Raw genomic sequence first — 27,435 nt, forward strand, 5'->3', positions numbered from 1 at the left:
TTAGGAAAAAGGGTCTCACTCGCTACAGGTTAAATAAATCAAGTCCTCAAAATCCAGAAAAATTGCTGGGGTCTCTAAGGTGGAGGGAATTAACACATTTCTGAGAATTTGCCCCAACAGCGGTTCACCACACTTCCTCCACACTTATGATCAAGCTCCACGAGCTGGGGTTTTCAGTCAAGCCCAAGAAGTCTCGGCTGCAGCTCATGCAGAGCCTGACCTTTCTGGGCCTCATATGGGACACAAGCTCAGAGTTTTCCCCTCTGAGGACAAGGTCGCGGCCATAACGAGGGCTACTACTCTTCCTCTCCCAAGAAGTGACCTTGGCCTGGTCATACCAACACGGTCCTACTGGCCATACCCTACACGAGACTCGAGATGAGATTGCAGCTGCACTTTGCAGCCTCATTGAATCAGGAGCAGGGATCCCAAGCGGAGCTCATCAGCATTCCGCCTTCTCTACACCCGGACATCACATGGTGGTCCATAGACTGCAACCTATGGACTGGCAGGCCCTTCTGGCAGCCGGGCCTGAAGGTCAGTACTAAGGATTCCTCCCTAGAGTGTTGGGCTTCCACTTTGGACAACCAGTGTCCACGGAGTCTGGACCCGGCAGGAGTATCGTTATCAACTTGCTGGAGCTGAAAGCAGTCTGGCTAGCTTTCAAAGCTTTCCTTCCGCTCATTGGGGGCAATGTCATCCTCATCCAGACGAACAACTCCACTAGCATGTACTATGTCAACAAGCAGGGTGATACCAGGTCCCCTCCACTGTGTAACCTAGCTGGTGGAATGTGGGACTGCGCCCTGGAAAAAATGTACCTGATGGCCATCCACCTTCTGGGAGGGTTCAACGTGGAAGCGGACAGACTCTGCAGACTGGGAGCAGACAATTACGAGTGGCAATTGAACGATCAGGTGCTGCTGGAGATCTTCAGCAGATGGGGGCATCCTCGGGTGGATCTTGTTGCCTGCTGGGACAAGAAGTGCCAGTTTGCGTCCTGGCAGGGCCCGGCTCCCTGGCGATGCCATCCAGATTCAGTGGAGCGGCATGACTGCGTATGCCTTCCATCCTATACCGCTGATCCCCAGGGTGATCTGCAAGATAAGAATCTTGCCACCTCAGCTTCATTCTGATAGCTGTGGTGGCCCGCAAGACCATGGTTTTCGGAGCTCCTCATCCTGGACAGGCCTGCCATTCATCTGCCACTGGGCCCAGCTCATAGCCTGCCGCAACAGGGGAGAGGGGGGGGGGGGGGGGGCAGGGTCATCCACGCTGCCCCACAGAAGTTAGCCCTTGCAGCGTGGTTTGTGAGCAGGTTATGCTGACACACCTGGGTTTATCACATCTTAACTTATAAATCATTCAGTGTGCTAGGAGCAAGGCTACTAGGAACCAGTACAAGAGTAAATTGTCTAGGTTCTGTCACTGGGCTGACTCTAAGAAACCTATACTACTTTTCACAAGGATAAGGTGGTCCTGAGAACACTCCCCGCGTTACTACCTAAAGTAGCCTCTGCTTTCCATCTGAATGAGGAGATAGTCTTACCTATGTTTTTTGCCGACCCTGAGAACGATGCTCAAAGGGTATTGCACTATCTGTGTGTCAGATGCACTCTGAAATTCTATCTGGACAAGACTAAGGGCTTCCGCAAGTCAGATGCCATGTCACCTTCGGCAGGGGTGGGTGTGGAGGGGGGGGGGGTCAAGGCCAGGTTATCAAGCATCCAAGGCCTCTATAGCAAGGTGGATGGTTGTGGCCATCAAGGAGGCCTATGATATGCAACACAAACCACTTCCAGCTAACATGCAGGACCTTCTGCCGGAAGCTAAGGCCAGGGTCGTCTAATTCAAGAGGCACATCCTCGGCAGGGCGGCCACCTGGGCCTCGGCTTCGGCTTTCTGTAAGCACTATTGTTTTGGGCACTGGCGCTTAGTCGGGCACGGCTTTCGCAGCGGTTCTAAGGAACTTGTTCACTTAAGGAGGGTCTCTTTTAGGGAGAATTCTCATAAATGTGCTAATTCCCTTCACATTAGAGACCCCCAGCAACGTTGCTGGATTTTGAGGGCTTGATTTTTTTTAACATGGAGAGCTTGAGCCTTTTTTCCCTGCTCTCGTGTATTTTGATGTGCGGTTTACTCTTGTGTTCTTTGATTATGGAGTTTTAGACAACTCCATAGGCATCTTCATGTCAAACGGCACCCTCAGTGCAGTGACACAGGGAAGCCTTTTAGGCTCTCCAAAGGTTTAAACACCTTCTCGGGGATAAACTGTTTCCCAGAGAATGTAAAGTTAAATTGGCTTTACTAGTCTTAAATTCCTAGCCCTGGCACACCCCATCTTCCAATGGAGTGCTGGAGGGGATACTAGGTAACCCCATGTCTAGAAACTCACGTAGCATTCAAATGCTACTCTTTCCTATCGAAATGGCTGGTGGCAGTGGTTTTTTCAACGAACTACCATTGATTTTTCCCGACAGCTAACAGCGGTAGCTAAAAATCACGGGAACCATGTTTTTCAAGATGGCGTCTGAGCCCCCCTTTGTTTAAACGGGTCCCCAGTCTTTTTCTCGCCATTTCTTTTTAGAAGGGTCCTTCTAGAGGTTCTCTGCGTGCCAAACCAGGTTTTTTTCCCTTTGTTCCTATGCCCTTGGTGGGCTTCAGGACTGAAGACTGCCTCTGGCGCCTGAGTGTCTGGGGTGGGCAGGAAGTGAGGGAGGTGCCCGAACTCCCTGTGCTTAGTCTCCTAGGAGACCCAAATGCTGGGTGAGTGGCAGCTAGACTGGAATGAATGGGAAACTGTTTAAAAGGCAAGTCTCTTGGCTTGAAAGGCAGTCGACCACTGGAACAAAAGAACCAAAGACTAGCTGGAAGAGGACGGCTGCTGCAACTCCTGGACCGTTGCTTTGCCCGGTGAAGCCCTACTGCAGGTGCAAATCGCCAGAGAAGGACTTCAAGCAAGACTTCCACCTTTGAGTCAAACTCGTAAGCCACCTGGACACCCTCCTCAGAGCTGGCTGTATTTTCCTCGAGTGCTGCAGGAAACCGAATAGCCAGGGATGACACCAGTTTGTGTGCTTGTTGACAGCACCGGAATCGAAGATTTGCCAGTTTGCCAGCTTTGTGACCAGTCCCCATGCTGTGCAGGAGTCCCCCGACGTCCTCCCTCTTGTCCCCACGACTGAGGTTCAGGAGTAGTGAGATCTGCAGGAACAGCCAGTAACAGAAGTCTTCAGCTGCATCTTTTTCTTCAAAATAAGGTACTGTGAAAACCTGACTGAGCGCGTGCCTCTCACTGCAAAAGTGTGTACAACTTTGGCAGCTTGCAAGGCCTAGTCGGCTTGTGACCCGACATATGAACCTTTCTTCTGTTAACTACTTCCGAGAACCATGGCAAAGAATTTTCCGTTTAAATACCATAACGATTTTTACCTATACAAGACACTAGTCCATTTGACTTTGGCCTACCTATTGCATTAATCCACTCCTCTTAACACAAACTATTTGCACTGTTTTTTAAAGTAACTATTATTCGTTTTATTAACTTATGCCTTTTTGCTCCTACTTCAAAGTAGTTTAAATGTTTCAGAACCAGTTAGTGTGAAGTACTGTAGTATAATTTATTACACAGCCAGTTAGAAAATATTCACTAAAAGGAGGCAATCAATATCACAAAAATAAAGTGTTTTTTACCAGGAAATCTTGAGTATAAGTGTCTATCTGAATACTTGTAATTATAGACCTCTGTGTAACAAGGTCTATACAAGCTCACATTCCCTCTTGAGATGCCTAGCTGCTCAGCTCGCTACCAAAAACTGTGTGGTACAGACTTATACCAAAGGTTGGTTTTGCTTACACCTGTAGTCCTAGTTCTGTAGTGGTCCCAGGGGTACTGCATACAAACTTTGCCTAACAGTCTACTCTCCACCCTGGGGCTACATTCATTTGTAATCGCCCATGCAGTATGGAGGAAAGGGGACGGGATGTAAGAGTAATTAATAGTCACCGTAGTGACTATCCTAATTAGTCCATAGTCCCCTTTCCTCCTATACATCCACCATCCTCCCCCCTTCCCCCCCCCCCTTAATACTGGTGTCATTAGGCAATGTTAAATATTGTTGATGCGTCACTATAAAGGCACTGCTAAATTTAAAGAACATTTTTTTTCTGGTGAAAAAGGTTGTCTCCAGTCCCTAGAGAGGGACACACATGCAGTATGGAGGAAAGGGGACTATGGACTAAGAGTACGTTAGTCACTACAGTGAGTATTAATTTCTTTCCCTTGACCACTAGGGCGATAAATTACTTTGTCATTTTTTAGCGGGAGTCCTGTCTACTCCACGTCCAGGCTCCAGAGGCTGTGAAGGCAGGAAGCGAGGGACAAGTCCAAAACTCTGCAAACCTTTGTCGTCTTGCCTGAGTGCGAGATTACAGTTCAAACTGAATGCTGGCTGTCCTGAAAGGATTGCCAAACACACTCCCTCCCCACCCCCCAACCCATTCCCAAGTTTGAATGTTGCAAAGCTGTTTGGCTGGGTTCCTGCATAAAATCTGAACCTGGAAGCGGAAGAGGTACTGGAGCCAAAACTGAAGAGGAAGATGAATTTGCAGCTGAAACGATTTCCAGATACCAGAGTGCCTTCTGTGTAACTAGAGCCTGCTGTAGCTCTTCCTTCCAATTGACCTAGGTACTTTGAAAACGACAACTCCGACATAGAGCCTGGTGAGACCCACTAGACTCGAAGACCTGCATTTTGTACCATCCCACACCGTGCTGCAACCTTGCGGAGCTGCAATATACTGCGATGCACAGTCTTTTGAATTCCGAATCTCGCCGAAACTTCGTGGGCATCCTGGTTGCTTTCCATAGGCACGTTCCTAGTCCGAAAAGGCCCCTCAAGTGCTGGACCTTGCAAACCACGAGAATCTTACTAGGACTGATGATCTTGCCTGAGCTACAGGTCCTACCCGGACAAGCTCCTGGTGAGGCTAAGACCAGTTTAGTTGAGATGGGGATCCTGATGTGCAGCCCCCTTTTGTACTTTAGGTCCAATTGAACCCCATTCTCGAATTTCCTCTGAAATACAGAACATAAAGCAGAGATACTGTTGGTGTCTTTAGCAAAAATGGCAGTCCCTCAATTGGTAATGAACACTGTCAAATTATATGTTTGATTTGGTTCACTCAGGATTGCCTAAAGCCATGTTTTAGATCACTATCGGTTGCTGTAGATTTCTTTGAATACCATTTCACCTAATGAGACTTGACCACATTGATTTCACCGAAAATGGTAGGGGAAATTGTATGTGTAATGCATAATAGGTGTGGTGTAGGTTAGGGTTAGGGTTGGGGGGGGGGGGCTGCAGGGGTCTCAACCCAGCATTAATAAAATGATAGTTTTTGGGTGAAATGGGTTCTGTGAAATTTCCATTAGGTGAAATATTTTTGAAGAAATCTTGTACATTCCACTGAATATTTCACAGAAATATCAATGAACATAAGTCCTGCCTGCAAGAACAATCAATCAAATGCTGGGCAAATGTACTCGAAGCAAGAGTACCAACCACAACCCCAGATGTTTCAGCCCAGGTGGACATCAGTGAGGTAAAGCTGTGCCTCGAAGTGCTAAGCAATTATTCCACATCTGGATCACCCTTAGTAACATGAGGTTAAACCCAAGGTTCTGAAAAAATAAAAATCTGTGGGATCCACTCAACTGGAAGAGCATGGCAAAATGGATATTTCTCCATTGAAAGGTGATCAAGAAGGTGGTGGCTGACACTCCTGATTGGGAAGCATCCCATAGAAATGGGCGCTTTGAGCCATGTTGGAGGTGCTCCTACATTGCTGTAATTGGTCTTATTCTACCCAAATAACACCAGCTCGTCCATGATGGGTGCAGCATGCACCACAAACTCAAAACTATGTAAGTTAAAAATGCCTAGTGCAACAAGAGATTACATGCGCCTGGTGGAACGATGACTAATATTTCAATCGTGATTTATGTGAATGACTGGTTTGGTACTCCATTTTGAGTTGATAACCAAACATTGGAATAATACAGCCACGTTAACCTTTTTGCAATTGTTGCAGTGCAATGTTTAGTCCACCCAGAGTACGGTCAATGGAGGAAAGTGAACATTGACAGCTTGTCTTAAAAGCATGTTAATATTTTAACATTTAATTTCCTTTTCTAGGTGTAAGAAAGTAATGTTGAAGATCATATGTGAAGTCCTTGACTTGGAGCGATCTGGATCAAATGGTGAACTCATTACGAGAATCCTTAGCTTCTTAATGGAACCTAAGCCGTCTGGAAAGGTGAGATTTGGGAGCCTTTTCAAACTGGCAGTGCTCTGTGTGCACCTTTGAGCACAAAGTGCAAGATTGGCAAATTGTTTTATGGTGGCTTGTGGGAAAGATTGAGTGGCCAGTTCAACAATAGTTTTTGTCACTATGCTGCTACAATTCAGTAAATTGTTTATTTGTGAACTATTGCAAATTAAGGATTTTTGAATTTACTTTTATTTTATGAAAGCTGGCCCATTTTTCTACTTAAGTGCACTACAGCGCATAATCTTTAGCTACCGTAGCATAAGCATACATATAAGTCATTGAAACAATATTACTAGTGATGCTAGTAGTTAGATCCTCGGATGTATCCAATGTATGAACATTCACTTAGTTGTTAACTTAGTCAAAATAAAGGGCCAGTTCTCCAGCATGGGGTCTACTATGGATTCAAATGCTCATAAATATTCCCCTCAGGCTGCAAATCCTTGGTAAAAAGCTTCACTTTCACCAACTATTTCTCCTCTAAACGAATCGCTGTCCTCAGCCAATAACGGTCCTCTCCCTAAGCTCCTTCTCTGGCAGCTGTTCAGGAGAATTCTTAAAATTTGTCTAATTACCTTCACCTTAGAGACCCCCAGCAACTTTGCTGGATTTTGAGGACTTGATTTTTTTTTTTAACCTGGAAAGAGAGCATTTTATCTCAGTCATGTAGTTTGATGTGTTTTATTCTTATTTGACTAGGGTGTTTTAAGATGACTCCATAGGCATCTTTCCATGTTAAACAGCACCCTCAGTGCAGTGACACAGGGATGTCTTTTTAGACTTCCCAAAGGTTTAAATACCTTCTCTGTGATAAACTGTTTCCCAGAGAATGTAATGTTAAATTGACTTTACTAGTCTTAGACCCAGTACACATCTTCCTATAGAGTCCTGGAGGGGCTACCTAGTATCCCTGTGTCTAGAAACTCATGTAGCAGTCAAATGCTACACTTTTCTATAGAAATGGCTGGTGGCAGTGGTTTTACAATGAACTACCATGATTTTTCACGACCGTGAACACCAGTAGCTAAAAATCGCAGAGCCATGTTTTTCACTATGGCGACTTAAGCCCCTTTGTTTAAACAGGTTGCAGTCTTTTTTTCTTTCTTTTTTTCTTTCAAAGGTCCTTCTAATGTTTCTTTGTGCGCCAATCCAGGTTTGGTCCCTTTATTTCTATGCCTTTAGCGGGCTTCAGGACAAGACTGCCACTGCTGGAGTGTCTGGGGTGGGCAGGAAGTGAGGGAGGTGCCCGAAACTCCCTGTGCTTGGTCTCCTATGAGACACAAAATGCACTCTGGCGTGATTGGCTGGCTGTCCAGCAAGGACAGACTCCCTGCTGGGTGAGTGGCAGCTAGGCTGGAATGAAAGGGAGAAAACTGTTTAAAAGAAGAGTCTCTTGGCTTGGAAGTCAGTCGACCACTGGAGCCAAAGAACCGAAGACGAGCTGGAAGAGGACGGCTGCTGCAACTTCTGGACTGTTGGTTTGTCTGGTGAAGCCCTGCTGCAGGTCCGACTTGCCGAGTTCATCGCGACACACAAGCCCCTTCAAGGGCGACTTCTTCCTTTTGAGTTGGTGGGACCTATCAACTCATAAGCCACCTGGATACAATTCTCAGAGCTGGTTAGGATTAACCAGGGGGGGGAAGGACACCAGCTTGTGTGCTTCACTACAGCTACCAGAACTGAAGTAACTCCACTTTGTCCGCGTTTTCCAACGATCCTGTGCAGGAGTCCCCCCGATGTCCTCCCTCTTGTCCCCATGACTGAGGCCCAGGGACATTGAGATCTGCAGGAACTAACCATCAGCTGCATCTTTTTGCTTCATATTAAGGTACTGTGCCAACCCGATTGAGAGAACGCATCTCTCGCAGTGAAAGTTCGTGGAACTTTCCCAACTTGCAGGCCTAATCAGCTTGTGACCAACATTCTTTTTCGTACAAACTACTTCTGAGAACTACTACACAAACTGCTCTTTGTTATCCAAGACATTAGTCAATTGACTTTGACATAGGCTTATTGAGCTGAATCGAGTCCTCTAGTGAACTAAAACTATTTGCACTGCCTAAGAAAGTATTTAATCTTTTCTATTAACCTGTGCCTTTGCCCTCCTATTTAAAGTAACAAATGCCATTTTGCTCCTATTTCAGGGGAGCCCAATTTACTCAAACTTATTGGTTTGGAAGTTTATTTGTGTATATCAAGTTTCCTCCTTTTAGTGAAGGTTTTCTAAATGATTGTGTAATAAATTAATAAATGTTTTACCAAGAAACCTTGAGTAGAAGTGTCTACTTGAACCACTGTGATTGTAAGACCTCTGTGTAACCTCTTGTACTGCTCACATTCCCTCTTGAGAGGCCTGACTGCTCAGCTCGCTACCACAAACTGTGTAGTACAGACTAATACCAAAGGTTGGTTTTGCATACACCTGTATTCCTGATTGTATTTGGTGGTCCCAGAGGGTACTGCCTGCATACAATTCGCCTAACACATAGTCCTTGCTCCAATTGACTTTGGCTGTCCTGGCTCCATGCAGACTTGACTTTGATTCTTACTGTCCCTCATAGGTGATGCATTGGTTTTAAACGAATATTGCTGGGAAAGGTTTTGATCTTGACTTCATTGCAAGATTTAACATGTTCACATTCTCTGAGAACCTGGTCAACCGTTTTCCTTTAACCTTTCCTTTCTGCAAACCTCAATCTACAAAGGGGGCTAGTGATATATATAAATGCAATTCCTGTCCTAGTTAGTGAAGTTGGGCACCTGCGGGTGTAGGAAGTGTGTAAGAAGCATCTACTAGCTTTGTATTGATTCCTGAAAAGTATTTTAAAGTGTTTGTGTTAGGCAAGATTGTGGGCAGTACCCTTTGAGAGACTGCACCGACCTTGTCCTCCTGGCAATACTAACCCAACCTTTGGTATAAGTCTGTACTTCACAGGCTGGTAGTGCGGCTGAGCAGCCAAGCTGATCTCAATAGGGGTCAATATGAGCAGTAGGGTTTGTACACAGATTCAGTGACACGTATTCAATAAACTCTTACTCAAGTAATTTGAATAAGCCTCCAGAAGGGGGCAATATATACGTAACACAAAATTACACTTCAAAATACACCATAGTTTTTCTAAATCGGCAAGTACCCATTTGGGATGGCACACAGATGGTTCCTACACCCTGAAGTGAATTAACTAAAAATTATGTGTAAAGTTTGAATTTATTTCATACTGTATCACATTAAAGAATTTTATTTGATTAACTAACAAGGACACTGGACAATAATTTCTCCAGCATTGGATCTTTCATGGATTCACATGCTTAGAATATTCCCCGTCGTCAGACTGGTACCCCTCGGTACACATAGCCTTTTCCTATAGGAAAACTTCCGACACTTTTGTGTCCTATTTACGTCCTTTTAGGACCCGCCTACGCATGCTCCGCAGGCCGTCCCAGTATAAGAGGCCCGCCCCTGCGGTTCCCCTTCAGATTTAAACCGTCTCCAAAGTAGTGGGATCTCCTCGTGTTGTCTTACTATTTTGTACTAGGTTGCCTTATTGGATTTCGAGTACGATATGGCCTCTGTATCAGGAAAAGCGCTGTTCCGTCCATGCGCAACGTGCGGCTTGAAAAAGGTTTACGAGGGGGACGGACATGTGGATTGTATATATTGCCTCCACCCTCACCATTCGGCGGATGCCTGCGACATATGCAAGCGGTTTTCTCAAAAATCCCTCAAAGACCGGAACCAACGCCTGGTGGCATAGCTGAATGAGGGTGCGGGGGGCATACCCCCCCCCCCCCCCCCCCCCTTAGGAGGTAGGCTCCACACAGTCGGCGAAAACATCACGCCGCGCGGCCTCGTCGGAACCACCGGCGAAGAAATCTAGACCGTCGGAAAAAGTCGTCTGGAACTCACTCCACTAGACTCCTCGTCAAAGAAGTCATCCTCATCAAAAAAGCATGAGAAGGAAAGGAAATCCTCCTCTGGCGATCATCGCAGATCGACCACGAGTCGAGTAAAAGCGGGCACAGTGGAGAAGGCGGGACCGCCAAAACCACCTGCGTCGTCGACTGCGATCCAGTCACCGGCCGCCTTCCCGCCACTAGCGCAAGGGGCATCCTCCGTCCCGTCGACAATGGCGTCGACGAGAGCCTCGTCGACGGGGGTCCTCGACCCTACCCCCCCAGAGGCTTTGCTACAAGAGCAAGCTATGTTGCTGTCCTCGGAGGACGAGAGCGAGAGAGTGGCTGGCCCAGCAGACCTAGGGCTACGTGCGGCTGCCAAGTCGTCGACGAGGGCATCCGTTACACCGGTATCTTCCCCTCTCCTCAATCCTCAAACGGTTTTGTCGTTGATTAATCTGTCCTCGCTTCATTCCTTGCTACGGTCGTTGACCTTCCCCAGGTCAGCCTGCCACAGTCACCCGTCGACGAGCCGGGCCCGTCCCGTCAACCGCCGCACCCACGCACGCCAATCTCAACACTGGCGCAGGAGGAAGGTGAGCTGCCAGATTCGGAGTCAGACAGGGGAGCCATGGGTCTCTTTATCCCCCTCCAGGGATCCTACCTGGGAGTCGGAGGTGGAGTTAGAAAACCCCAGAAGCCCAGCTCACCCGTCCCCTCCGGACGACATTGCGTCATTCCATTGAATCATGGAGAAGGCATGCAAAGAATTTGGTCTGTCCCAGGAAGAACAGAAAAAGGACTGTTTTTTTGTTCGACCACATGGGCAAGAGAAGGTCGGTGTTCTCGATACCGATACTTGACCATGTATGGAAAGAGGGGTTGCAGACAATGAGACACCCATTCTCAGAACCAGCAGTGAAAGGACGCCTAGAAAAAAAGTTTAAGGCTCCAGAGTCTACACCCAAGTGTTTATCCTCTCAACCAACACCAGACTCGGTGGTGTCGGCGGCGGCAGCGAGGAAGGCAAAGGCACAGCACAAGTGCACGACTCCACCCGAGAATGAAGCGAGACGCCAAGATGCCTTTGGCAAGAAAGTGCTCTCCGTGGGAGCGACCACAGTAAAGGCCGCAAACTCTCTGGCAATTGTGACCAGATACGATAGGGAGATGTGGCACAGGCTGGCTCTGCTGCTTGATCATCTCCCAGAAGAACAGAGGAAGGCGGCGATGCTACTGGTCCGAGAGGGTGAGGAAGCCTCAAATCACGCAATAAACATTGCGGTGGATCTTGCTGAGTCTAATGGGGTCGTATTACGTCGACAGTCATGGCTGAAGTGTACCTACTTCAGGCCAGAGGTACAATACAAGGTCTTAGATATGCCCTATGAGGGAGACCTTCTCTTCGGTGAGAAGGTGGACGAGGCCCTGAAAGGGATGAAAGAAGATTCAGACACGGCACGTTCATTGGGTGCCCTCCAGAGTGGCAGGAGCTACAAGTCCTTTCGCCCCTTTTAGAGGGGCTTCAGGAAATTCAAGATTCTCTTCTGGAGACAGATCCTTTGCCAGATCGGCTTACCCCTCCCAGGGGTAACGACGTGCCTCACAATCGGCTAACCGTCGACGAAACTTCCAGTCTTCCAGAAAACGACCATCATACCCATCGTCGGCGAGAGAAAAGCAAACTAAAGATCAGCAGTGACGTTCCACAACCCGTTCTGGGGGCAAGAGTTTCAGCATATGTCGACGAATGGGAAAGGATAACGACGGACCAATGGGTGTTAGACACTATAAGACACGGACACTCTCTTCAATTCAAACACAGCCCTCCGCAAATTCCACCTGCGTTCACCGCTCAGTCCCATATGAAGGCACTGCAACAAGAGGTTACACTCATGTTAGCAAAGGGAGTGATATAATTAGTTCCAACATCACAGAGAGGCCAAGGAGTCTACTCAAGATACTTCGTCGTAAAAAACCCGAACGGCAAATGGCGTCCCATTCTAGACTTACGCGATCTCAATAAGTCCTTAAAGAGCCTGAAATTAAAAATGCTCACTCTGCAGGAAGTGATCCGCGCAGTTCAAAAGGGAGATTTCCTGGCGTCCCTGGATTTACAGGACGCGTATTTCCATATTCCAATGTGTCGGAAACACAGGAAATTCCTACGTTTTGTAATAGGGCGAACCCACTACCAATTCACGGTTATTCCTTTCGGACTCAAAACCTCCCCCAGAACGTTCACAAAATGCCTGGCTCCAGTGGCTGCCTGGCTAAGGAAGCAAAGCCAACATATATACCCATACCTCGACGACTGGCTGGTAAGGGGTTCCTCCCCAGCGTCGACCAACACAAGTCTACAAGCCACCATGCAGCTTCTACAACGGCTAGGATTCGCCATAAACTTTGAGAAATCCTCTCTGCGGCCATCGAGCGCTGGTATTCTTGGGGGCACAGTTCGAGACTCAGTTAGGGCTGGTGAAACCGTCTCTCGACAGGACCTCGAGACTCATTCAACAGGCGGCCCGGCTACAGCGAAACACCAGGATCTCGGTGAGAAAGTATGTTTCGGTCCTAGGGGCCATGGCACCCTGCATCCATGTGGTGAGAAACTTGACTCTTCATGAGGCCAGTCCAAGAATTCCTCGCAGACCGATGGACACAGGCTCAGGGATCGTGGTCGGACAAGATAACCGTCGACGACGACAAGCTACTTCGGACCCTTCAGTGGTGGCAGAGTTCCCACAATCTGAACAAAGGTGTGCCCCTACAGGAGCCGGAGTTCCAGAGCACCATAGTTACGGATGCGTCCCTAACCGGATGGGTGCTCTCCAAACGCAAGGTCGCTGGTCTCCAACGGAGTCACTCCTACACATAAACGTACTGGAACTCAGAGCGGTACGATGGGCCTTGAAGGCGTTCCTACCACACATCAAGAGGTCGCGAGTGCGAATACTGACCGACAATACAACAGACATGTTTTATCTGAGGAAACAAGGTGGGACATGATCAAGGACTCTCTCCATAGAAGCCCAGAAAACATGGCATTGGGCATCGAAGCACGAAATCTCCCTCGTGGCTCATCACCTTCCAGGAGTGAGGAACTGCCAAGCCGACTCCCTCAGCAGAAACATGGCCCAGATACACGAGTGGGAAATGGACACGGGTCACTTGAAGAAAGTGTTCGAGAAATGGGGCCACCCCCCTCTGGACGCCTTCGCGACCAAAGAAAACAAGAAATGCGAGAAATTTGCAAGCAGGTGGCCCCAAGAGGATTCGGTGGGGGAGGCGTTCTCCTTCCCATGGACGGACATGTTACTCTATGCTTTTCCTCCGTTTCCCCTCATACGGAAAACAATACAGTGGATACGCAGATACAATTGCCGGGTGATTCTAGTGACACCATACTGGCCAAGGCAACCGTGGTTCTCAGACCACCTCCATCTATCGCTGGAACATCCCATAGCGTTTCTGAAGGTCCCGTACCTTCTATCCCGGGACAGAGGCACGGTGTGGCATCACGACCCGGACAGTCTCAACCTTACATCCTGGCTCCTGACTTCTCGGATTTCGGGGCTTTAGACATTTCAGAGGAGTGCCAAGAAATTCTGCAGGCGGCTAGAGCCCCTTCCACTAACAAATCTTACTCCTATGTGGCGGAGATTCTGTGAATGGTGTAGAAGACAGCGGGACCTACAACCATTGTTGGTGACGCCGGAACAAGTTCTACCTTACCTGCTCCTCTTAGCAAAAAAAGGGATTGTCCCCCTCATCGATAAAGGTACACCTGGCAGCCATCTCGAGGTTCACAAGGAAGAGGCAGTCGCCTCTGCTATTCAGTGACAGACTGGTGAAACACTTCATGCGGGGTTTATTTCGAGCTTTTCCCCCGGTGAAACGTTTTCCCCTGGCGTGGAGCCTCAACAGTGTTGGCAGGTTTGATGAAACCGCCTTTCGAGCCTATGGCCACGTCCGACATGAAATTCATTTCGTGGAAGTAGGCATTCCTGATGGCTATCGCATCAGCCAGACGTATCTCGGAACTAGAAGCGCTGGTCGTGGACCCGCCCTACCTAAGATTCTTTAAGGACAAGGTAGTCCTGGCGACTAACCCTACGTTCGTCCCTAAGGTTCCGACGGTATATGGTTCTGCCTACTTTCTTCGCCACTCCATCGTCGGCAGCAGAAAAAACTCTTCATACCCTGGACGTTAAGAGGGCTCTGAAATTCTACCTACATCGCACACAAGACATCAGGGCTACTCGGCAACTGTTCGTCGCATATGGTCCGTCGACGAGAGGTAAAGCAATCTCGAAACAGGGATTGGCCAGATGGGTCTCGTCGACGATTGCTTTTTGTCACTCTAAGGCCGGAAGGCCACTGCAAAGACATCCTAGAACCCATTCTACAAGGTCAATGTCATCCTCAACAGCGTTATGGGCCGGTATTCCGCTGATGGACATATGCCAAGCTGCGGCATGGTCAGTGCCCCACACGTTTACCCGCCACTACTGCCTTGCCAGGCAGCATGCGGATGAGGCGCAGATGGGAAGAGCTGTCCTGCGCCATCTGTTTCAGTAAGGTAAGCTCCACGTTGTGGAGAGTGTTTTCTACCTTTGACAGTATACTTTCAGTGGGAAAGGTTATATGAGTAAACTTATTACTGCTGCGCATATGTGTTGAGTAGTAGGGTGAGGGTATGTTACATTGCATTCTCACCACCGTCTCAAGTGTTACTGCTATACAATCTATTCTAAGCATGTGAATCCATGAAATATCCAATGCTGGAGAAGGGAATAGTTTCTTACCTGTAACTCCATTTCTCCAGCATTGGTATCTTTCATGGATTCACATGCGCCCGCCAAGCCTCCCCGGGACTGCAATGTATGTGATGGATAAGTTTAACCCTTCCTACTTTGGAGGGGCCGAAATCTGAAGGGGAACCGTGGGGGCGGACCTCTTATACTGGGACGGCCTGCGGAGCATGCATAGGCGGGTCCTAAAAGGACGTAGATAGGACACAAAAGTGTCGGAAGTTTTCCTATAGGAAAAGGCTATATATGTGTACCGAGGGGTCCCAGTCTGACGACGGGGAATATTCTAAGCATGTGAATCCATGAAAGATACCGATGCTGGAGAAATGGAGTTACAGGTAAGAAACTATTCCCATATCAATGGTACATTTAGAGCAATACTGAGTTTGGTGTCAAAGAAAAGGGTTTGGGAATAAAACAAAGGTTAAACAAATATATTCTGAATCATGTAAGTACTTTAGAACCCCCAATGCAAAGTGAATTAACCCTTTTTTGGAGAAAAGGTAAAGCACGAAGTCAGAGGCTTCATGGAGCCAGGCTAGCCAATGTTAATTGAGCAAAAGTCTAGGTGAGCTGAAGCACTTATTGTAGGTATGTTTTGCACAATGCTTTATAAGTCTTTGTAGAAATAAAGAATCACAGAAGGTCCGCAAGCTTGGAGGCTTGTGAAGGGCAAAACTGTAAGCAACTTTGCAAAAGCATTCAAGACTGGTCTCGACTGAGCACAAGCAAGGCTCCACAACAAGAGTCAAGCCCCCTTAGTTTTACAGTACCATTGGTTAAAAGAAATTGTTCCAGCTGGCTTCTTTTCCTGTACAGCTCTGCAGATCCTGTTCCTGGGCCTCAGTTGTGGGGACAAGAGGGAGGACGTCTGGGGATCCTGCATTGCAATGGGCAGGTCGGCAGCAGCAATGGGCAAACTTCAATTCAGCGGCACTTAGCGGATTCAGCTCCTTGATCTATAGCAAATGGCAACACTGCAGTTCTCGGATACCACTTCAGACTTTCTTCGCATCTGGGGTCCAGCGGCTCAGGCTTGGTCCATCCTGCTTCGTAGGAGTCCGGAGGATCTTAACGCTGTTTTTGAATCGACAGAGGAGCTCTGAAGATGTCACGACCCTCGCCCAAAACCCCCCTCTGGCAAACCCATTGGCCAGGTCGAGTCAGAGCCTGGCATCCTCTTCAAAAGCCCTCATGGGGCCAGTCCTGGCGCCTATGGCACCATGCATATACACCATGAATAAACAATGTGTTTGGGAACTACTTTATTGTCAGCCAACATGGAGGCATCCACATAGCTTGGTTCTTAAGAACCAAGCTATGTGGTCCAGTGTTTTGGGTGTGGTAGCCTAGGGACTACTTTTCCTGGACAATTTTATTGGGGCTATTTAAACCACACCCGAGCAAGACAACACACTTTGCGTTACTTTGCAGCTTGCAACGTGACGCTCACCGTGTCCAGCTATTCCCTCGAACCTCGGAGAAGCAGAACCTGCAAGGAGACAAAAGGAACATCATTAGCAGCAGCATCTCACCTGCAGTCTTCATGTTTAAACACTTGCAGCTACTGAAAACAGCTTCCTTGAATCTGCACACCTCCCGGACAGAACGACCTGAAAGAGGAAGATGGAGGCAACATTAAAGAAAGCAGTAGAGACATTTACAAATTACAAACTGCTCCAAAAGGCTTACCTGGCTGGTCGCCTCTCGGCTGGCACCACTCCAGACATTCCACTTGCGCCGAAGAACATCGCGACCTACAAGGAAGGAAAACACAGGTTAGCAAAGGCATGACTTCGCAGCGCTGCGCTTACTTACTGCCGCATCATAGCGCTCTTAATGCGTCAACATTTACCAGCTGGGCTCAACCAAGCCAGTTCGCTGCGCTGAAGCTCTGCATACCTAAGGGAGAAAAGACATTTTAAACAAAAAGGCATGCAGGATAGCAACAAAACTAAAGAACAGCAATAAGACCTACCTGAACAATAAACGGGCCGGTGTCGGTGAAGTAACTGGACCGCACTCGCCCATGAAAGACAACGCTCCCCTCCAAAGAAGGCAGGACGGAGAGCACGCCTAATTCTATCACAAGGCAGAACCTTCCCCACAGACATCATCGGGGAAAAGCTGAGAAGCATACCAGCGAGTAACCCGGCTGGGTGGCGTCCCTGTGGATACCAGGTGAGCGTAACACTGTCCCGTTGGTGGTGGGACCAACTAGCTATAAGACGACCTTCAGAACGAGCAGTCTTCGCTGTGACCTTCTTGGGTTTCAAAACCAGGGGACCCTGACCCAATTACAGTGCGTAGTCTTCCTGTAAACTAATCCTCCAAGAACTTGAGCTCCAGCTGGACTTCCGGTGACAAGATCGCCCTTCTCAGTCCCCTTACCAGAGTGCAGGACCAAAGAATCTAGGTTTATTGACCAGGTGATTTGAAGCTTGTAAAAAGGCACCAAAACTGCAGACCAATGGGAGTGCAAAATTACTTGCTTCGCGTCCTTGCTTTCGGCTGCTGCAAAATGCATTCCAGGGTCCCTCTTTCGTTACCACAACGATGGGACGGGAGACCTGGTCGACCACTGTTGCATCATGAAATGACCAAGTAACAGCCTCTTGAATATTCTTTGGGTATCATGGGACTCTGGGGAATAGTTGCTCCAGCCAATTTGTCACTCCTGTGTTACTGGTTGTTCACACATAGCTTTCGCTATTTCCCTGACATTGTGACCAACAAAAGCATTCTGACTTATAATCAAAGGATCCTTTGGAACTTTACCTTATCTGCTGCTGTGCCTTAACTGCATTTCCTCCAAACTGACTCTAAAGAACTCACAAATAGTGGATTGACTGCTAGAGACTTGTGGCGTGTGAAATGTATTTTGTATTCTGTAAGATTTTCATAGCAATGATTACTCTTCCTGACCTGTGTCAACCCCCGAACTTTTGCTTTTACTGGTGGATTATTTTTCCCTGTACCTCTGCGAGTGTGGAAAATGTTCCCACTCAGAATTGTTTACTCTTTATAAAGGTGCATTTTTAATACTCTCCATAGTCTTTTAAAAGTCATCTTCTTTGACAAGAAGTGCCAATTGTTACTGGATTATCCTAGAAGCTCCACTTTTTTAAAAAACTTGGTGTTTATTGGCAGAAAGGGAAGACCGGTACAGTACATCATACACAGGAAAACAGAAATCTCATTCTCCCATTCGGGCATTACATCATGCGCATACATCAAAACGATTCAGGATTGGGGGTGGGGGTGAGGCTTGACAGTCCCGAGGGGCTAGGTGCTCAGTACACATGGTGCCGGGTCGGGCGGTAATTTTCTCTGGCTAAGGTCGGGGGTTGACACAGGTCAGGAAGTGTAATCATTGCTATGAAAATCTTACAGAATACTTAAAATACTTTTCACACGCCTCTAGCAGTCAATCCACTACTATTTGTGAGTTCTTTAGAGTCAGTTTGGAGGAACTACAGTTCCCAAGGGTAGAAGGTATCTTTGTATCCCGTTTACGATATAAGTGAAACCAGCCAAGCGCCCCCAACTACCATCATATGCTTGGGAGGGGAGATACACTGTATCCCCTTTCACAGTAAAACTAACCATTCTGTTAGTGACAAGCTTACCTTTAATGGCTGGTGGCAGTGATACCTTTTATGAATTCGGTGCACCTTTACACCAGGTTGTGTGCGCAGCCCCGGTAAAGGCACCAATTGGTGCCCAAAATGTCCCAGTCTTGTTTTTCTGCATTTTTGTGTTCCTTGTCCTTTCGTGTTCCTTTAACTGACATTCTGGGTGGGAAACTCATTTGTGTGAATATTACAAGGCTGTTTGAGTGGCTGGGTTGCTGCATAAAATACAAACCTGGAAGCTGAAGAGTTAGTAGACCACGAACCAAAATCGGAAAGCAGGTGAAATGATTTCCACTGACCGGAGAGAGTGCTTTGTAATGAGAGCCTGCCGTTGCACTTCCTTTGTATCGACCTGGGGACTTCCAAAAAGAATGACCCTGCCCCAGAGCCTGGTGAGACGCACTAGACTCAAGACCTGCATTTTGAGCCTTCCCACGCCAAGCTGTGATTTTCCGGGCAGGGCAGCAGTACCCTGGGACCTCAAGCCATTGTGCGGTGCAGTCTTCCGAATTCCCAATCTTGCAGAAAATTCGTGGGCATCCTTCTGCATCTCCAGAGGCACGATTCCAGTCCAAAAAGTCCCCTCACCAGAGTGCTTGACCTTGTAAATGCCAAGAATTCAACCAGCAATCTTCTGTCTTATGTGCTCCTGCAAAAGGCGCCAAATCCAAAGAACTGCATCCAGCTGCGAGGAAAACGTTTCCTCAAGCCTTCCCTTTGATCCTTGCTGCAAAAGTCTTCCAGTGGCATGTCTCCTATTGAAGGAATTAAACAACCAGGTTTTTGCCTGCTGATCCTGAAGTCCTCATGTCGCAAAATCCTGTGCTGGCTTGGGTATTTTACCTACCTTAAGCATTTGTGGTTTCTAATGGTTTGTGTCTTCCAACGTATTCCACATCTTTGACATGTAATGTCCACAACTGTTCATTTTGGAAACTTTTTCGGCAGAGGGTGTCCTGCGTTGATTGCATCGGGTCAATGTCCCTCGAAGGCCTCTGTTGAGGATGATGTCGCAGGATGTTATGGGACGCACAGCACCTGTATCCTCAGTTTCGTTTTTTCCACGAACGTGTTAACTTCGTAAGACTCAGCACGCCTCGTGTGTTCATTACGATGTCTTCGACCCCTTCAACTCCGGTCTGGCTTCAAGACCTGCTGGGACTGTAAGTTGAAGATGTCGCTCACCGACCCTCCCCACCGCATTGGTTTGTGGTGCCTGCGCGAGTCACATGACACAACTGCTCGAAATACCCGCCTGTGACTGTCAAGGCCTTGTGGAAGGGGAAGCTCCAGGTAGGGCTCAAGTCCAGGACTTCCAAGTCCAAGGGGGTTTCCACCAACGACTCGAGGGGTGACTCTCTGCGTCGGAAGGAGTCGGGGGATCTCGGTCCCAGAGTGATTCCCAGCCTTGTCCTGGCACTCAAGGAAGCGCTGTCACCAGTCTCCTTTCCCGTCCTCGGCGGATGGTGCCTCGAGCGTTACGTGCCCTACGAAGTCTTCGCCTCTGGAGGAACGGGCAGCGTTTAAACAATCCATGTTCTCCAGCATGGGGTCTGGCATGGATTCACATGCTCATGAATATTCCCCGTCGTCAGGCTGGGAATCCTCGGTAAAGAGAAAATCAGTATCGGTTTAGTTTCTGATCTGTCTTTTAGTAGTAACCAATCACTGATCTCTGGCTCATACTGCCCCAGCCAATGACTGTCCTCTCCTTAAGCCCCGCCTCTGGCAGCCATCCTCAGATTTTTACCGCACGCTCAAGTGTTGGAGTCCTCGAGTTTAGCTCGAGTTTTTTACTGCGTTTTCACGTTTTTTCTGGAGATTTTCTCATTTTTTCTGTTTAATCGAGCCTCAAGCTCCACTGTTTCTACTTCCAATAACGGGGACCCGTTTCGGAATTCTTCCACGCCCCTCAAGGGTGAAGTTTTTCGTCGAGTTTACACTTCTTGGAGGATTCCGGAACATCTGCGGCCTACCTCAACGGACATGGCCCAGGACAAAGGGAGCTCGACACCCGGATCCAAGCTGTTCAGGAACTGCCCTGGAAGCGGATTATGTTACGTTTTCAAGGAGGACGAGCATTCGCGATGTCTCCACTGCCTCCAAGGGGACAAGACGCATGTGGAGAAGGACTGTGCGTTCTGCAAGAACCTTTCGGAACGGACCAAACAAGATCGTCGTTCCCGCCTCGCCACCTGGCTGGAGAAGGGCACAGCAAGTGAGAAGGTGAAGAAGTCTGAGCGGGCTTCTAAGTCCTTTGAGGGCGGCCCGGCAACGGGGGCCCAACAGAAGGCCAAGCACCGAGTCCCCGGGCTCCGGGAGCACCGAAAGGTCTGGCTCTTCGGGTTGCCAAGCAGGGTGCTACTTCCCCGGCACGTTCGACCACGAGCCAGCGCTCTGGTTCGGGGAAGAGGAAGTCAGAGAACCCGGGTAGGCCGCTGGAGAGGACCCGGTCGATCTCGAAGGGGGAGCGAGGCGTTGACCCTCCCCCCAAGGCGAAGGCCTAGGACGCACCTAAGGTGGTGAGGGCCTTGATCCACCCGGCTAAGGCCTCTACCGAAGTGGTCTCTGCGACCCTGGCGGAGCTGGCTGAGACTACGCCAATGGAAACGGCCTCTGGGCCCAGAGTATCCCTGCCGCAGCGGAGGGAATCTTTATCCAGCCAATCGCTAAGACCCCCCCGTGAAGCCCCTGGCTGAAAAAGATGGGGGAGGGGGGTGGTCCGGTGGCCGATACAGACTCAATCAGCCTCTGAGGAGGGGCCGGTGGTGACCGGGAGGTGCCTTAACGAAAGGTCCATAGGCCTCCACGAGAGGTTCGAGAAGGTTCGATTCCAGGGGACGGTCCCTGCTGACGTGATCGAAGATGAGGACGACGAACAGGGCTCAGTGGAGCGGCCATCCCGTCCGTCGCAGCCATTGCCCAAGCCCCAGGATAGCTCGGCAGCCATTTTGTTGGCAATCCAATCCTTATGTACCGAGATGAGGAAGAGATTACCACGCACCCCGACGGAGGATCCAGAACCAGGCCCATCGCGAAGCTCTCCGAGCAAGCGGAGGAGAGTCCACCCCGCTCCACCCTTCGTGCCTGCGAGACCGGTGGACTCCTCATCCCCCTCGCCGGGAGAGGATACGGGGACGGACGATGATGGCGGGGATGACACAGCAGACATCCCGTCCGTCGTCACTATCCTCCCCAGCCGACGAGGTTGGCTTTCCACGCCATGATAACCAGGGCCTCCGAGCTCTTCCAGCTCTGCCCTGAAGAACAGAAAAAGGAGGGATTTCTGTACCAACGACGAGAGGAAGACGGTTCTCGCGGTGCCTTTAATCAATGACATCTGGGACGAGGGGGCTTGCTGTCCTCAAGAACCCTGCCATGACACCCGCCAAGAGGGAGACAGGTACGAGAAGAAGTACCGAGTCCCAGATGCCGCCCCCTTGTGCCTCAGGGCCCAGCCCACGCCGGACTCGGTCGTCTCGGCATCGGTTAAGAAGGCAGCGGGCGCGGCGGCTTTAACTTCCACTTCCCCGCCGGACAGTGAGGGTAAGAGGTTGGACTCTATGGGACGACGAGTCATCTCGGCGACGACGATTAAGGCGGCCAATGCCTTAGCGATTGTGGCCTGCTACGACAGCTGCTCTGGTACAAGATGGCTCCCCTACTAGATTTCCTGCCTGACAAAAGGGCGGAGGCCCTAGATATTCTGCAGGAGGGCAAGGTGGTGTCGGATCACACCATTACGGTGGCAACGGACATTGCCGATAACGGATTTCGCCAACTGTGCAACAGTTTGCCTCTGAAGACGATGGCTCAAGGCGACAGACTTTCGCCAGGACGTCCAGACCAGAGTGTTGGACATGCCGTTCGACGGCAACAACCTCTTTGGTAAGGCGGTGGATGAGTCTCTACAGGCCATCAAGACCGACTCGGAGACGGCCCGGGCCCTTGGGTGCTTCAGAAGACGGCCCTTTCGGAGCTCTGGAGGCAGACAGGGTGCCTCCAGAGGATCCAGCGGTGGCTCCTCCACCTACTGCCAGACGGCCTGCTCCTCTTCCCAGGTGGCCTACAGAGGTTGCGGCAAGCAAGAGGGCTCCCACCGTCGTCGGCAAGGCCGCTTCCAAGGAACACTTACCCGGCTGGGTGGTCGGGCCCCCACTGTAGCACCCCAGTGGGAGGCCGTCTAAGTTTGTCAGGGTCTGGGAGTCAATCTCCACCGATCGTTGGGTGTTGGACACCCTGGCCAACGGGCAATCGCTAGAATTCCTATAGAAGTGCCCTTGCATTCCTCCCGTGGCCAGGAAGGAGAATCACGTCACTCAACTGCTGTTGGAGGTAAAGGCGATGCTCAAAGGTGCCATCGAGCTCTTCCCCAGGAGGCTCCGGAGTATACTCAAGGTTCTTCCTCGTCAGAAAGAAGACAGACGGTTGGCGCCCCATCCTAGACCTGCGTCGGTTAAACAAATACATCAAGGCGCAGAAATTCAGGATGGTCACCCTCCAGCACATACTGGGACAGCTGGAGGAAGGCGACTTCCTATCGTCGCTGGACCTGGAGGATGCTTGCTTCCACATCCCCATTCTAAAAAGGCACAGGAAGTCCCTCGGGTTCGTGGTTCAAGGACGCCACTACCAATTCAGAGCCCTACCGTTCGGATTAAAGTCGGCACCCAGGGTTTTCACCAAGTGCCTGGCACCAGTGGTGGCGCGGCTGCGCCTGCAGGGGATCCACGTCTACCCCTACCTGGACGACTGGCTAATCCGGGCAAGGTCAAGGGAACTCGTTGTCGATCATACGGCGAGGACCGTCCGTTTCCTCACGTAGTTGGGGTTCTCCAACTACCCCCAAATCCCATCTGGTTCCATCGCAAGTAGCACTGTTTTTGGGGGCGAAGCTCGATACAGTGGATCAATTGGCCTCCCCTTCAGAGGAGAGGACCAAAACCATCCTGGGCAAGGTACGGCGACTGTTGGCCACGGACGTGGCCAGGGTGAGGTCCATCAAGTCCCTTCTCGGGTTGTCGTCATGCATCTACCTTGTGCCCCTTTGCAGACTTCGGATGCGTCCGCTACAGGAGTTCCTCGACGCCTGCTGGTTTCAGGCTGGGGGCTGCTTCGAGGACAGGATCCCCCTCGACGTGGAGTTCCGTCGGGCGATCCTATGGTGGGGCACCCGGGCTCCCCTCACGACGGGCACGGACTTTCAAAACACCAGCGTTTCAGGAGACAGTGACTACGGACGCCTCTCTGGAGGGTTGGGGGCCCACACCAGAGATCTCCACGCAAGAGGCCTTTGGCTCCCGGAGGAGAGGTTTCTTTACATCAGCATCTTGGAGCTCCGTGCAGTGTTCTGGGCGCTCAAGTCATTCCTCCCGTCCCTCAAGGACAAAGTGGTGAGGATCTTCACCGACACCACCACGATGTTCTACATACGGAAGCAGAGGGCACCAGATCCCCAGCTCTATCCAAGGAGGCCCAGGATCTGTGGCACTGGGCCATTGCCAGGGGATGTTTCTGGTTCCCTTCCACCTGGCAGGAATAAAAAAACCATCGCTGACTCACTCAGCAGGGAGCTGCGCTTGTGTCACGAGTGGGAACTGCGCCAGGATCAAGTGGATCGACTCTTCCAACAATGGGGCAAACCCCAAATCGACCTTTTCGCGACAGCAACGAACTGCAAGTGCCAGAGGTTCGCCAGCAGGTTCCCACAACCGAGGAGCATGGGCGATGCTTTCTCGGTCCCTTGGGACGGCCTGTTTCTATACGCGTTCCTCCATTGCTGTTGCTGCTCCGCCTCATCAGCCAGCTAAAGAAGTCCAGGTGCAGGATGATCCTCGTCACACCGGCGTGGCCGAGGCAGGTCTGGTTCCCGGACCTTCTGGACTTGTCAACGTCCCCGCCAGTCAGGCTGCCGGCGGACACGGATCTTCTCTCCAGAGAAGGAGGCGCCATTCTACACCACGATCCAGTCGTTTAACTTGCAGGACTGGCTCCTGCAGCGCTAGAGTTTGGAGGGTACGATATCCCGGCTGATTGCAGAGAGATTCTTGCAAAGGCCAGGGCGTCCTGAACTCTGTTACGGTCATAAGTGGAAGAGGTTCTCTGTCTGGTGCTGTGCACAGAAGATTAACCCTCTGCGGATTACGCCCCTCAAGTGCTGCAGTACTTACTGTCGCTGGCCAAAGCTGGACTGGCTCACACCTCCATAAAAATACATCTGGCTGCCATCTCCCGATATACCAGGACTACGGGACAGGCGTCCTTGTGGTCTCATCGCCTGGTAAAGGAATTTATGAAGGGACTATTCTGATCATTCCCGCCAGTGAAGGCTCCTGCCCCGGCGTGGGAACTTAATGTGGTGCTGACCAGGCTCATGGGAGCTCCATTTGAGCCTATGCATTCGGCGCCCTTGAAGTTCCTGTCATGGAAGACAGCGTTCCTCGTGGCCATCACCTCCCCACGACGAGTGGGAGAGATTCAGGCCCTATCTTGCAAGCCTCCATACTTTACTTTTCATGACACAAGGGTAGTGCTTAGGACGCACCCCTCCTTCATGCCCAAGGTGCCGTCGGACTTCCACCTCAACGATCCCTTGGTGTTACCAGTTTTCTTCCTGTCGCCTTCCACGCCGGCCGAGAGGACTTTGCACTCGCTGGATGTAGCTAGAGTGCTGAAGTTCTATGTGGACCGCACGAAGAGTTTTCGGAAGACGTCACAGCTATTTGTGAACTTTGGGTCTGTGAATCAAGGCAAGGCTCTCTCGAAGACTTCCATTTCCAGATGACTCTCCGGCTGCATCATGCATTGTCATCGGTTGGCAAACCGACCGCTGCCCGGCCGTCGGTCCATTCGACCAGAGCGATCGCTGCTACCGCGGCGTTCCTGCCTGGTGTGCCCCTGCTGGACATCTGCAGGGCTGCTACATGGAGGTCGACGCACACCTTCACAAGATTCTACTGCGTCGATCAGGACTCCAGGGAGGAGTCCAGGGTCGGCCAAGCAGTGCTGCGCAACCTGTTCGCTTAAGGTGAGCCTGGTGAGGAGGTAAGAGATGCTTAATGTTGAGCCTGTTGCCACCTCCCGTGGTTGTGCATGTGTATACTGCTATGTATTCTTTTATTCATGAGCATGTGAATCCATGCCAGACCCCATGCTGGAGAAGGAACAAGTTACTTACCTGTAACTGTTTTCCAACATGGGTCTGGCATGGATTCACATGCAAACCCTCCCACCTACCCCTCTGCGGTTCTTCACTTGGTCATACTGCCACTTGGTGTGCTACCAAATCCGAGGATGGCTGCCAAAGGCGGGGCTTAGGGAGAGGGCAGTCATTGGCTGGGGGCAGTATACTAAAACAGATCAGAAATGAAACTGATACCGATTACATTTTTTTTTTACCGAGGATTCCCAGCCTGACGGGGAATATTCATGAGCATGTGAATCCATGCCAGGCCCATGCTGGAGAACAAGTTACAGGTAAGTAACTTGTTCCTTAGCGCTTTTTCAATCGCAGGGCACGGGTCTGGTCGTGCTGTCTGACGAAGCCAGCCAGGATCGGTCTCGTACCGTGGCTCGCGTGCCTTCAGGCTTGGTTAGACGACGCGACTCGTTCGGACAAGGATTGAAAGAGTCAGAAGAGGCGTGTCTCCAGGTCTCGGTCCTAGTCTCCAGCAAGAATGCAGCTACCTGTTGAGGGCTTGCGGCTGGCGTCGACTAGTTTGGCGCAAAGTCCGTCCGATTCAGACAGCGAAGCCTTGCTGTCAGATCAGCCCACAACGCTATCAGCACCTATGTCGACGCCGAAACCTTTGGCGATCACAATGTCTAGGTTGTCAATGCTCTCTACGTCGAAGCCTTCAGGGATTTTTTTCTCAATTTGCCGGTGGAGTACCCAGATATTGTGGATCCTTTAAGGAAGGTTACGTCTAAGTCTGAGGCCGGTTTTGGCCTCCAGGCCCTCTTATGTCCCCAGACTTAACTCCATAAATATCATCCAGAAGAAGAGGAGGAAAGGTCTGAGGTTGAGGAACCTGGTGACCTTGATGATCCACTTTTTTCCAGAAACGGTCGGTCGGAGGAGTTGAGGCAGACCCTCCATGATGCCAGTGGGCTGGACACTTCCCCTGAAGTGGAATTCAGTAGACCTGAGCCTTGGGCTCATGCAGAGTCGTCTTATAGGAGGCTCATGGTGCGTGTCTCGGAGTATCTGGGCTTGTCTAGTACTCCACTTTGTGCAGGATGATCTGACAGACATCTTGGATCAATGTCCGTCCTCCAGCCCTGTTTTGCCATTTCATCTTACCTTGCAGAAAATGGTGGCAGCTGCTTGACAGTCCCCGGAATCTCTTTTGGCTGTTAATATTTCTTTGACGAAGAAATACTGCCCTTCCGTTAGCGACCCTAGCTATTTATCTACTCACCCCACTCCCGAGATTTCGGTGGTTCAGGCGTCTATGGCCATCTAGAGGCAGGCGGCATACCCTAGCATTCCTCCGCATAGAGACGTGCTTTGACAGTTGGGCCCGCAAGGTATTTTCTGCTGGGAGCATGGCCCTGAAATCTGCCAGCTCCACGTGTGCGTTGGCAAGGTTTTCACACGCTGTGGAATTGTTGCTTTGGCTGCTGAGCATATTCCTGAGGGGGGAGGGGATGGGTTCCTTGCTCTCGTGCCGGACGGCAAGGAGCCCCTGTGTGAATCCCTTCGGTCGGGTTTGGATACGGCTGCCCGTGTTAGCCGATCCATGGCTGCGAGCACCATT

General features: G+C 50.1%; 1 protein-coding gene across 2 annotated transcripts in view; it reads left to right on the forward strand.

Moving 5' to 3' along the window:
- DEK (DEK proto-oncogene) overlaps nt 1-27,435 on the forward strand; it is a 557,420-nt gene that overhangs the window by 206,310 nt on the left and 323,675 nt on the right. For both annotated transcript variants that reach the window (XM_069613584.1, XM_069613585.1), the window contains exon 6: nt 6,198-6,318. In XM_069613584.1, the coding sequence (XP_069469685.1) occupies nt 6,198-6,318 (121 nt within the window). The remainder of the gene's footprint in view (nt 1-6,197; nt 6,319-27,435) is intronic.

The sequence above is a fragment of the Ambystoma mexicanum genome, chromosome 5p, assembly GCF_040938575.1.
Source record: "Ambystoma mexicanum isolate Mex_15411 chromosome 5p, UKY_AmexF1_1, whole genome shotgun sequence".
Classification (NCBI taxonomy): Eukaryota; Metazoa; Chordata; class Amphibia; order Caudata; family Ambystomatidae; genus Ambystoma; species Ambystoma mexicanum.